General features: G+C 36.4%; 1 protein-coding gene across 5 annotated transcripts; it reads right to left on the bottom strand.

Moving 5' to 3' along the window:
* Positions 1–1826: 1826 nt before the first annotated feature.
* LOC110775635 (dol-P-Glc:Glc(2)Man(9)GlcNAc(2)-PP-Dol alpha-1,2-glucosyltransferase) lies at positions 1827–11288 on the bottom strand. Of its 5 annotated transcripts, XM_021980244.2 has the most exons (9): positions 11004–11288; positions 10824–10912; positions 9278–9482; positions 9149–9172; positions 8781–9057; positions 7253–7390; positions 6902–7106; positions 2329–2471; positions 1827–2201 (listed from the first exon to the last, which is right to left on the bottom strand). In XM_021980244.2, the coding sequence occupies exons 1-9, from the start codon at positions 11091–11093 to the stop codon at positions 1942–1944; spliced, it is 1431 nt and encodes a 476-aa protein (XP_021835936.2). In that variant the 5' UTR covers positions 11094–11288; the 3' UTR covers positions 1827–1941. The 5 variants fall into 5 exon arrangements, with proteins under 5 accessions (XP_021835936.2, XP_056691240.1, XP_021835935.2 ...); XM_056835262.1 differs by having other exon boundaries at positions 2329–2445; positions 9149–9482; positions 11004–11259; XM_021980243.2 differs by having other exon boundaries at positions 9149–9482; positions 11004–11256.
* Positions 11289–13645: the final 2357 nt, after the last annotated feature.

Below are 13645 nucleotides of genomic sequence, written 5' to 3'. Positions count from 1 at the left end.
AATAAAGCTTACTAGATTAGATCCCGTGCACGCACGGATTATGATAATTATTTTTTACAAAATATTTAACTAATTATAAATATCCCAAACTACTACATATTTATAAAAAAATTTAGCATACTCATTTAAATTTATTTATCCTGCATTTTATATATGTGTAATATGCTAATTTGATCGACATATCGAGTGAATATAATTTTCATTACTATAAAACCGATTTGGCTAAAATATTATCAAAAAATATTTAGCAAAATTATTATTACGTGATATCTATTATCTATAATTTATTAACTTTTTTCCATACAAAGATAGTTTACAAAAAGGTAGAGAATAAAAATGAAATAAAAAGATATATATTTTTGGAAAATATTTTAGGCGGGAAAATTTTACACCAGAAAATGACATGTGCCATTCCTGGTGTCTGTTTTAGTATATAGTAATAGATTAAATACTCCGTACATGGTACCACATAATCACGAATAGTATAGTAGTAGTATGGTCCATTGGTTCTGTACGTTCAGCCCAACCTATACACTAATACACCCAAAGCTTGAATAGTAGACAATAGGAGTAAGAATTAGCAAACCAGTCTACTTCCTTGTGATCAATTTTGCTTTTTCAGCTAAATTTCTATACACAAAACAACACCACAAACAAAGATGAGATAACAAGCATCTCATTCTCTTGATTGTACGAGAAGCCAAGAATTTGATTCTCAATTCCACCATCTTTCTATGAACAAATGTTTTTAATCATAAAACAAGGACAACAACTTTTAAGATCATTTTCAAAAAGCTATACATGGATGAAGAGAACAAAGCAAGGTATGTAAGTGCAATGAGTTTTAGAGTTATACAATAAAGAAGTTTGAGAATCTAACATGCATGACGGTATTAAAGTATTTCATGGAACAGCTGATAAAAGAGTTGTGCAACTTTTTAAGAGTTCTCGAGTTTGCGAATTGAAAATAAAATGACATTGATAAGAGGAGATCCCTCTTTGTATTTGAGACCTAGCGCGGACAAAGTCAAAATTAATACTTCTTCGTATGATATTAGCGTTACCAATATTAGATGACTTACCTAATATCTAAAACAAGGAGGCTACCATCTTTTCATCCAGAGTCACTACAATAATTTATATCTTTAATGACAACCTAATAACGAAGGTTCAAAAATCGAGTCGGAAAAGCCTTTTGCGATGGGGCTAACAACAAACAAAGACGGGAACAACCGTCAATGTCTTTTACGACGGGTTAACGACGGAATTTTCCATTAATGACGGCCCCCTTTTATAACGGGTTCGCGACAGGAAATCCCGTAGTTAATCAACAATTTTTGGCGTCTAGCGACGGGATTTCCTGCCGTTAATGATACAATTTCTTGTAGTGAGCCAACTTCATTTTACCAATATTTCACTCTACATATCAGTTTTACCCAGCGTTGCCCAAAACAACCTCAAGACAATTCGTTGTTAATCGAATGCCGATTGGGTACATAATACGACTTAAGATTACCTGTCTTTACAGATAAAACGTCTATTAAATAATAAAATGCATTAATATTTGGCTTTCAAAAAACAAAATTATAACCACCCTCCCCTTTCCCAAAAAGGAGATGAAAGAAGCATCCGATACTTGTGCTTCTTACGCCCCTACCTAAAAGTCCTTGTCTCTTTTCTCGTCAAAATGTCCTATAATTGTTAATTATTACAAACACAGTCAGAATCCAATGGACAGGAATGGATTACCAACCCAAAATTATCATCTTTTATTTTCCTTGATTTTGGCAAAGAATTGTGGTGAGAATCCAATGGTAACTCCTAACTCAAACTTAACAAGCAGAAATTTACTCCACCGTTTTTCCATGAACATAATAAAATTATAGTACAATGCTACTTCTGAAATTCGCGGAAAGTAAGGTAACGATAAATCGATAACCCCTACCATATAAACCTTTGAACACCAGATTCGTGGCTCCACTCGAATGATCGAAACAAAAACATGTACATGGTGAAGCTGTTAACAACTACGTATAGAATCGCTATCAGAAGCCACTTACTAATCTCTTCAATCCCAGAATTAAGCATAAAAATGAAGAACGGAATTGTGTAATATCTAAACTCGACCAGTGGGGTGGGCACAAGAACTGCAGCACAAGCCAAGAAATAGGCCAACACCCAGATTCTGCTCCGAGCCTTTCCTGTTGACAGAAATGTAAAGAGGAAGAGTGACCACAAAGTTACTTGGTAGAGAGGGCTTCGACATAAACTATACTTTGAAAGAAGGAATACCAAATAAAAGCTATAAATGGCTGGATTATTACTTACCTAGTATGTGCAAGATTGATAGCCATGAATAAACATAAAATGGGACTAGGAAGTATTTCATCAACTGATGAGCGTTGATAACCTTGCGCCAAATGTAAAATGGATAGTGTCGATTGTCTGCCAGAAGATAGGGGTGAGCTATACTGCAATATTCAACCAAAATTTATCAGTGAAAGGAAACTGGATAAGTCAACTCTAGGTTCCGTCAAAAAAAGAAAAGAAAAAAAGTCAACTCTAGGTTAATCATATACTCCGTAAATATCAATCATCTGCTGAGTATCTTAACACTGGCATTTCTGATCACAGCCCTATTCTTATCAACTGTATCCCTGAGGATAAGGGTGGGGGCAGACCTTTTAGATTTTTCAACTACTTAGTTGAGCATCAAGATTTCTTACCTATTGTGAAGTAGTGTTGGGGAGAGATAAGTGGTTCAACAATGGCTTTAGTGTGGAGCAAGTTTAAATTGATAAAAAAGAAGTTGAAGCATTTACATCAGTAGGAGTTTAGAGGTATCCATTAGAAGATAGACCAAGCTAGACACCACTTAGATAACATTCAGACCCAACTTCAACAGCAGCATGGTGATACTCCTCTTTTGGGTCAGGAACAGTCTTGTGCTACTCATTTGAGGAAATGGCTTAAAATTGAAGAGATTGCTCTAATGCAAAAATCAAGATTGCAGTGGTTGAGATCAGGGGATGCTAACAACAAGTTTTTCTTTGCTGCAGTCAAGGAGAGACATAGGGTTAATAAGATTTCAGTCTTATTTGATGATAACAATAACAAGTTAGAAAAAGTGGATGATATTCAAGCTTAAATTCTGATGTTCTATGGCACTTTGCTAGGGTCTTGTGCTTCTACCTTGCCCATGATTGATGCTCCTACTATGAGAGCTGGAAATACTCTGAGTTATTAGGAGAGATCTCTTTTGTGTAGGCCTGTGACAACAAGAGAAATAGATGATGTTCTAAAGGGTATTGATGACAGTAAGGCTCCTGGTATTGATGGTTTCAATGTTGTATTCTTTAAGAAGTCTTGGGAGGTCATCAAAGCTGATATGTATTCTGCCATCAAGGACTTTTTTGCTCACAAGAAGCTTCTGCCTCAGATCAATTGTACTACTATCACTCTGGTTCCTAAAATCCCTAACCCCTCTAAGGTTAAAGATTTTAGGCCCATAGCTTGCTGCACTATTGTCTATAAAATTATTTCTAAGATCTTAACGTCTAGGTTGCAGATGGTGGCCAGCCTTATACCTGGGAGGCACATTGCTGACAACATTCTGCTAGCTGCTGAATTGGTCAAAGGGTACAACAGGAAGCATCTATCTCCACGATGCATGATCAAAGTAGATCTTAAGAAAGCTTATGACTTCCATTGAGTGGAGTTTTCTGATAGATGTTATGAGAACTTTAGGGTTCCCTGAGTTGTTCATTGACTGGATTCATGCGTGTATCTCTTCTGTTTCCTATAGTATCCTGCTGAATGGTAAACCTTGTCCTCCCTTCTCTGCTAAAAAGGGTTTAAGACAAGGAGATCCCTTATCCCCTTTCTCATTTGCCATAAGAATGGAGTACCTTTCTAAGAGTTTGATGTAATTGAAGGATGATCCTAATTTCAATTTTCACCCTAGATGTGAAAGATTGAACATAACCCATTTGATGTTTGCAGATGATTATGTTCTCCAGAGCAGACTGTGTGTCTGCCTCAATGATGTTCCAAAAATTCCTGCTCTTCTCTAAGGCTTTTGGGTTGGAGGCTAATCTAGATAAGAGTAACTTTTACACCAGTGGGGTTTCATTGGACATTCAGAAGGAAATTCTGCTTACTTTGAATATGGCTGATGGTGATTTCCCCTTTAGGTACTTGGGAGTTTGTACTTGGTGCAGTGGCTCTGGTGGAGGATTTTGGATTCCTACCCGGAAATTGTAACTTTTGTGTTCGAACCACCACTTGTGGTGGCCGGAACAAGGGACTAGAGGGATCCGTGAAGGACAGTTCAGAAGCAAGCGGGTCTAGTGGTGGTGAACCTGGAGAGTTGTCCCAAAAAAATACTGGAGATGGTTTACTCTTCTTCTCCGGTAAGAATTCTGGTGGTTGCGCACAACGTCAGTCATGGAGATACTGGTACTTGCAGAAGGAGATTCCAGAAAATTGGTGTGGAAGAAGCTTGGTGGGGTTAATCGTTGACTGGGAGGGGAAGCCTATTGTAGATAATAGTGTTAGTAAGGGTAATTTTGTAAAGGGACAAGGTAGTGCTGATGATTACAACAATGAAGTGATGGTGATGGGGCCTACCCATTTAAAAGCCCTGCCTTTTACAAAAGAAGGCCAAACAGATGACTTTAGGCCCAATTTTCTTTCCCCAACTCTGAACCCCAATTACTCCAACCCACAATTCACGACCCAAAGTAACTTACCCAACATCAATGTGGCCCGATTTTGGAGACTCGAATTACCCACCTCACAACTCAATCATCCACCAAGCCCAATTTACAACAGACCCACCCAACCTTTTATTTTTAAACCAAATTTCTTTTCAGATTGGCCTAACTCTAAAGCTTACAATCAAATATCAGAATCATCTCCCCACATGACCATTCCCACTCTCACCTTAATTTCAAAACATGACAGCTTTCTACTTCCCCATGACAACCTGATCAGTTTGCTTGCAACACCCAGCAAAGAAGAGCTTGAACATTTATGGCAGCACTGCTATGAAGATAACATGGACCAGCGTTATCGAGGTCGAGAATCGAGTGCAGACTACTATCCACCTTGAGGACAAGGTGGAAGTTTAGGGGGTCGGTATTGTAATGAATCAATGTAAGGGAAGGACATAATAGTTAGTGAGTGATATTAAGTAAAAGACAAATTAGGTAAGTGTAGTAGAATGGTTATAAATAGTGGCACATTAGGTTATGAGAGAGAGGTTGAGAATTTGGTAAACCTTAGGCTTTGGAGAGTGGTGACCTCAAGTCACTAAACCTAGAGATTGGTGGCCTCAAGTCACTACTTTTATCCCCTTTTGTGTTCCTCATCAATCAACCTAATTAAATATATTTCTGTCATTAATTTTTCTACTCAAAAATATCAGTTCATCACAGAGTTCCTCTCTCTACAAAAAAATTGTCTTACATTCAGTGTAAGCCCTTGATTGATAGAGTGCTTGTTAGAGCAAAGAGCTGGACAAACAAGTATCTTTCTGCAAGCAGATTCAGTTGGTGAGAACTGTCCTGTTAAGCCTTCAATCATTTTGGTGCCAGATTTTTGTCATTCTAAAAAAAGCTATTAAGGAAATTCAAAGCTACTGCAGGCTTTTTCTCTGGACAGGTGATACTACTACTTCCAAGAAAGCTCTGGTTTCTTGGAATAGCATTTGTCTACCCAGGTCAGCTGGGGGTTGGAACATAAAAGATATGGTTCTTTGGAACAAAGCTGCTATTTGCAAATTGCTGTGGGCTATTGCTCATAAGAAGGATAAGCTTTGGGCAAGGTGGGTAAACACTTACTATGTGAAAAATAGATCCTGCCACCATGTCTTGGTCTTTGAGAAAGATTTTAGAGTGTATTGAACTGATTGAGCAAGTAGGAGGTTGGTCTGCAGTGATGAAACATGGGGTGTTTTCTATCAAGCTGATGTACCAAAAGCTCAGTGGTAATCATCCCAAAGTCCCCTATAGAAGATTAATTTGCAACAATCAGGCTACTCCTGAAAGCTTGTTTATTCTTTGGATTGCTATCCGGAAAAGGCTCCCTACCTTGGATAGGTTGTTGCAGTGGAGCATAGTTACTAACAATCTGTGTCCCATGTGTCAAAGTGGTTCTGAGTCAGTTGAACACATGTTCTTTGTATGTCAGTTCTCAGCTCAGGTGTGGCAGAAGGTACTGAATCTTCTGCAGTTTGCAAGGAGAACTGTAGTCTTCACTGATGAACTGAAGTGGGTGCTCAAAAGTTGCAAAAGGGGAGGTAATAGGCACAATTCGTTAAGAATGTTCTTTGTTGAAAGTGTCTATTTCTCTGTGGTTAAATAGAAATGATCAAGTGTATAACAAGCATTGTAAAACTCCTATTGAACTGTTTAGAGAAATTCAGTTTAGGGTAGCAAGTAGGCTGTCTGATGAGCTATGTTCTTACTTGTTAGAACTGAGTATGTAGTTGAGCTGTGTTTTCCTGTTTTGTAGGTCTGGTTGTTTTAGTGGCTTGTGCTTGTAATGGGTTGTTGCCTTCCCTTTCTCTCCTTTTGGTAATAAAATCTTTAATTGCCAAAAAAAAAAATATCAATCATCTGAGAAATATTAAGGTTGAATGTTACTTTATTTTGGCCTCACAAATAATTGGACTGGTAAGTAAAGGTTGAATGTTTTATGTTACTTTTAATAGATCTACAATGGACAAGAAATTGAAACGTATCCAAATGAGTATTTATGTTCCCATAAATTCCATGTTCCGATATCTCTTTAAGAGCAACTGGAAAAACCTCCGTCTGAATGCAAGAAAGCATGCAAATATCAAAGAAGTCTAATCCATAGCTGCATAAGCATGTACAGTTGGGTTTTCTCTGTTTACCTGAAGAAGTGCACAGAAAGTACACCAGCAGTGAGGATGACAAATCCCAGGAAAAAACTAAGTGGCCTAATCTTGAAAAATGATCGCAGCAGAGCAGTAGCATGGCCCAGAGTGAAATGGAACGGAGCACTAAATAATGCAGAAACCATAGCAAAATACATAGTTTGAGCAAAATGAGGGGATACAGCATGGGCTTCCTTAGCACCTGCAACACAAAGAATGGAGGATATAACATGCATACAGAAAAGTAGAAGTAAAGGCAGAGAGCCAGCACACAAAGACAAGAAGAAGACAGAAGTTGGAAGTTGGAAGTTATGGCAAAGACACAGCAGCAGAACAAGAGGGCAGTACCGAGAACAACACTTCCATTCCAGTAAACAAAAGAAACAAAGGCTCCCAGCACCAAGATAAAGGGGGTAAAAGAGACCATGAGCTCCCATTTTAAATGCCATGCTTGTATAATAATGTATTGGAACTCATCAAACAATCCTGCAAAAAAAATAAGCACAAGTTAGCAATTGCCTAGCACTTATAATTAAAGCATATCTCGTATGAAAAGCTAGCCCAGATGCAACGATTACAGAGAGGAAGCTGCATTTAATAGAAACAAAGACCAATGGATTCTCCCCCTGCCCCTAAGATTTTCTAATAATTGCATACTAAACAATAACAGTCTGTTAGACCATGGAATTACTTGGGTAGTTTTACTCCGATTCCCCGAAAACAAAAACCAAAATAAAATAGGATATAATTTGGTTAAGCTTTCCAAGAATGCTCCGCATTGGCCTCAATGAAAAGACCGGAACTCTATAAAAAAGATATAGAAGGACAGCTTTTAATCTATTTGAGAATATGGGAAAACTAATGTGCGTAGTGGACGAGATATCGAGGTTTATGACTTTCCAGTTGAAACTTATAGAAGCCGGTAAGCAGAGGGAAGTCAGCCGGTCAACAATGAGTTTACTGGAAAAAGTCAATGGTGAATTGGTGAGCCTGAATAGTGGAGTTAAGATGGAAGGCAGAAAAGAAGAGAGTGGGGGATGTCAAATGATAGAATTATGTTGAGACCGATACTCCAACAGCGAAAGAGGGAAAGGTTTGGCTATGGAAGGACACCTTTTAATTGCTCGAATGGTTTAAATTACGCAATAAACATAAGTATGTAAGGCTCAAATGAGAAGTATAATGCAAATTTAGGTATATCATCTAAAATTGGGATGTAGTAATGCTAGGAGCAAAGAAACCCCTCAATCAGCGGACACGGCACATAAAGAGAAAGGATGAGGGGTAAGATGACAGTTGACATAAAATACAAAAAATACAGCACTTCTCCTGTAATAACACCTAAAAAAGAACTTGAAAGACACTCTAACACCTAGAAGAACTTGACTGGAAAAAGTAAAACTAGCTGTAGCATAGATAGAAAAGAATTACGGAGTACATGATCCTAATAACCGAATTTATCATCACGAAGCAATAGGAGATGGAAGGAAGAAACAATAGATAGCATCAAGCACTACAATTTGGCAACTCCTCATTGCATTCAGTATCTGTTTTCTATAAAACAAAATAATTTCAACCTTGCTATGGTAAAAAAACGTACGCTAGTGGCTTAATAGCTGCAATTACTGCTCCAACTATAAATAGATGGCATCAAGCATAACAATTTGGCAACTCCTCATTGCATTCAGTATCTGTTTTCTATACAATAAAACAATTTCAACCTTGCTATGGTAAAAAAAATACGCTAGTGGCTGAATAGCTGCAATATCTGCTCCAATTATAAACATTAATAGTGACCCTTGGGGACTACTTATGTTTAAACTCTTTAGAGACGGCAGACAATAAGTTGGAAAATGAGCAAAGATGCAAAAACTACCTGAAAGATGAGATCCTGAAAGAGTAGCCTCATTGCCACCCGTAACTGTAGGGAAGGGAACATCTTGCGTGCCCTTCATCTTTCGCCGTCTTACTCCTGGTTTTGCTGAAAAATTATCTTTAGGAGATATCCGGTTCTTTTCAGCAATAGATATATCAGATTTCTGAATACCTACACTTTGTCTATTGACCAACAGCATATCAATTACACCATCACATGCAACAAAAAGCATCCATATGATATTGGTTTGTCGAATGCATACAGCCAATGCCCCCATCTGCATGAAAGAGATTAAACAAGATTATCATTTGTCTAATTTCGTGAACAGGAAAAAAGGTATTCAGAATACATATGGACACAGTCCATACCAAAGCACTCAAAAAATAGTTCTTCTTCAGGGATGTCAGGTACATAGCAAGGAACACGGTCAGAGATGCCACATCAGTGTAATATAGATAAGTGAAGAACCAATGAAGAGGGTATAATGAAAGAACTACAGTGTTAAGTGCTGCTTTTCTTCTGTCAAGTGCCGGTTTTAACTGTGTGATGATCTCATATATAAGAATGCTGCATACAATAGCTAATGCACCATTGACAGAGCGAAGAATTGCAGTAGAACATAGATCTGAAAAGGATGATATCCGCTGCACCCAAATCATGCCTGGAAACAAAGAAGCAATATGGGCTAGTGAAAGATAGTACCTGCAAAGGTTTTGACTTACAAAATCAACTCCAACTTTCATTCTATCTTAAACTAGGACTCCTGATAGGTAATCCTATGCGAGAAACTAAGTTGCACAATCCATATCAAGGAATTGTCTACTCACTGTTTGAATTAGTTGCAAATAATGTGGAAATGACATACTTCGTAACTTTTTAGGCTAGCCAAATTAAAGACAGTTTTGTCTATGCGACAGACATCAGTCATCGAGTAAGATAGAATCATTTAGAAAAAATCCTAGCTAACTCTTCAGAAAGGCTTATCCCTCCGTCCTTCTCTATCCGAACACCAATTTGTTTCATGTCACAATAAAAAAAAACAATGTCACCGAACTAGGCTACTTGCAAGAACCGATATGTCTACTTGGGAAAATCGCCATTATGTATAAGTTTTCTCCTCCATTACAAATTGGGTCAATCCTTTTTAACAGTTTCTTGGGCCAATTCGAATGTTCTGGAGTTTGAACTAACACCTAGACAAGAAATAAATCAAACCCAAACATATCCCTTTAGAGTATGTACATTGGTTGGCTCTTCAAAAGAGCTCTTGGAGGACTCTCCACTCTCTCTCTCTGCAATACACACTCAAAAATTCATTCCTAAAAACACCCAACATTAGTTGGTTCCTCAAGTAAGCTCTCCAATCTCTTTTTTACCATTTGGTGGTCCATAATTAATTACGAAGTATCTTTTTAACCAAAGTTATCATCCACTTTCAAAGTTACTCCCCACTTTTCAACAAGAATCAATTCTTGGAGGGCTCTTGGGCAAGAGCTACCTTGATGTAGGTCTCCATGAAAAGCTACTCAAGAACCACTCAAGAGCCCCAATGTTGGCCAAGAGATAGTTCTTGTTGAAGAGCTACTTGGAGAGCCACTCCAAGAGCACAAATGTACATGCTCTTACATCAACAGTTCTTACAGAAATTGAAATAATTGAGTTTAATTCCCCATTCAAATTTTCACACACAATGGTTCCTTCACATTCTAGCATCTTAAAAGGTAAAACAATAGATTGGTAAATCAAAACACACATGATAGTGATACAGCTACACAACTTCAGTTTCATGCCTCTAAACAATCAAGAACTAGCAATCAACATAAAGAAGAAAACAAATCATGGCATTTCTAAAAGAGGAGGTAATAAAGATTAAAACCCCGAATCCTACAATTTTATGGTGACAGGGAGCCGCATAGCGCAATGATACAGGATGTGATACGACCCCAAGTCTTGGATACCACCCCGGACTTTAACCAAATAAGCTAATTGACATCGACAAACATTAGTAACAGAATTAAAATTTGAAGGGAATAGTTGACATACAAGCCAGGAGGAGTAGTAATCATGGGATCCCAGCTCCTGAAATTGCCTTTACAGTATTGTTGAACTTGTGGAATGTGAAATATTTCGTCCTGTAAAATTCAATGCCAAATCAATTTCAGCAAAAAAAATAATTGATTCAGCTCTTAAACTCACAATCAAAGCGGGGGAAGATCAAATTACCATGTAAGAATGAGGGACAATTCTATTAACAAGAATCGAAACCGGGATCATCCATAAACTCACAATCAAAGCTACTACTGTTCTTCCCATCTTTGTTTTGCCCAGAAATTGTTTTCTGCAAATCTGCAACTGTCGAAGTTGAAGAAGATGAAATTGGATGGGATTTTGTTAACTTACTGTGCGGCTTATTAATTCTGAGAATTGAAGGTAGTTCGATTGGGTTGCAGTCTGAAGTGTGGCCTTAACTTGATTTGTGGCATGAGGTTATTTTAGCGAAAAAGCCCAATTGCGATTTTTTTTATTTTTTTTCTTCTAATTTAAACATTGTTTTGGAAATTTTGCCAAATACGACTCAATAAATATGCTTCTTTGCAATTATAACATAAAACTTTCAAATTTGTAAATTATAATCTTAAACTTATATCTCCACTTTAAATTACATCTCTGGGTAACTTTCCAGCGAAATTAATCGGAATATGATGTCAATTAATTTTATTAAAATACATTACATAATTTTCTTGAAAAAATAAAAAAAATAAATTATGATTAATTTGTTTTGTTTTTTTGGAATTATTTAATTTTTGTTTAGAGCTTTTTATAGAACTTTTTTTATAATTATTTTAAATGACATCATATTTCGATGGTTTTTGTCGGAAAAAGATTTATGGTTGTAATTTAAATTGAGGAATAAAATTTAAGATTGTAATTAAAATACTGAAAGTTTGATGATGTAATGGGGAAGATCGAGATAACTTTATTGGGTTGTATTTGACAAATTTTTCCATTGTAAAAAATGATTAAACGTGGTCTAAAAGTTGAGTAGGTAACAGAAAATACACAAATTCTTATTTACAAGGGGTGTACAATAAATATTGTACATTAGAGTAAAAGTTAACTCAAAATGTTTAAAAGTTACCCTTATATATGTAAAAGTTATCTATTTTTTAGTGATAAATTTTTTCCATTTTAATAAAAATTATTTCTTCAAAATCACTAATAATGTATAAAATTAATCATTTAACCCTTTAAAATGTTTATCTATCGCTTTTTTTTTATAATAATATAAAAGTTAATCAAAGCATATTAAAAGTTACATAAAACTACGTAAAAGTTACATAAATTTGGGTAGAAGTTATTTTGGTGTACAATAAATTTAGGAAAATTTGTCAGAAATGACCTTTTAAAACACAAAAATTGTGACAAACGACCTTTTAAAAAAGTTGTGATATAGGGCCAATTCGTTTTTTTTTTTTGTGAATAAGGACCAAAGGCTATTTTCCGGTAGTCAACGCCAATTTTCCGGCGTTGACCGTCACGTGGCCTGCACATGTTCCTTTTTTAACATTTTTAAAAAAAATTAAATGATTCCCTCCCATTCCCCCCCCCCCCCCCCCCCCCTTACTTCATCTTCTTTAACTTTACAGCTTCAAAGGTTTCAGTGAGAAATCAGTTGCAGAATTTTGCACAATTGTTGGATTGCTAGATCGATCAAAGAAGAGAGAGAGATGATAAGAAATAAGCTGCAATGGCTGAACACAGTAGTAACAGAACCACATTACTTCTTCCATTTTCTAATCTTCTTCTCATACCTTCCAATTTGTATTTCTGCTTCTTCCATCTTCTCTCCCGACATCTCCCTCGGCCTTCTTTGCCGCGTAATCAAATTTACTCTCTCCTCTTTTCTTCAATTATCGTCAATTTCTTCCGTTTATCTTTATATTGATTTTTGTTGATTTTTTTGCAGGAGATTCAAGCGGTTCTCGCATTTTCAATCTTTTCTGTTGTCAAGGTATTCTTTTGAAGAACTTTAATTTAGCTCAAGAACCCTAATTTAACTCAAGAACCCTAATTTCAAGAGTAAAAAAGTTGGGGAAATTTGAGTAAAAAAGTTGGGGGTTTTACTGTTACCTTGTACGAAATTGCACGAAAGCAAAATGGTTCCTCAAATTTGGTTGATTTGAACTGCAGAGAGGAAATTCGTGGATTGAAGGAGGAAGAAAATGGCGATGCAACAGCTTGAGGAGAGAGTATCAAATTTTTTGTTTTGTTTTTATCTCAGTAAGGTTAGTTGGGTCAAGTAGGGTGGGGGAAATTGGAGGGAATCATTTAATAAATAAATAAAAATTGTTTAGAAAGAACACGCGCATGCCACGTGCCGATTAACGCCGAAAAATTGGCGTGGACCATCAGAAAATAGTCTTTGGTCCTAATTCACAACAAAAAAGCGAATTGCGCCCTATATCACAATTTTTTTTAAAAGGTCTTTTGTCACAATTTTTTTTAAAAGGTCTTTTGTCACAATTTTGTGTTTTAAAAGGTCATTTCTGACAAAAGGTCACAATTTTGTGTTTTAAAAGGTCACAATTTCTGACAAAAAGGTCATAATTTTGTGTTTTAAAAGGTCATTTTGTCATAATTGTACGCTTTGTATGCACAAGACCTTTTGCAGAAAATATGATACGATAGGAGACTAGCCAGCTACATCATTATTACAAAAACTAAAAGATATATAGTTGATTAATTCCTAAAACAATATAGTGTTTACCTCTGAAGACCATTATTCCATTTCAAGGATGCAAATTAACCGAGTGAAGAAAATTATCCCAAACTCGGTAATATATTACTCGATCGTACAATTTTAC

Source organism: Spinacia oleracea, chromosome 1, assembly GCF_020520425.1.
Source record: "Spinacia oleracea cultivar Varoflay chromosome 1, BTI_SOV_V1, whole genome shotgun sequence".
Taxonomy (NCBI): Eukaryota; Viridiplantae; Streptophyta; class Magnoliopsida; order Caryophyllales; family Amaranthaceae; genus Spinacia; species Spinacia oleracea.
The sequence above is the reverse complement of the archived record's forward strand: the minus strand, read 5'-3'. Positions and strand labels throughout refer to the sequence as shown.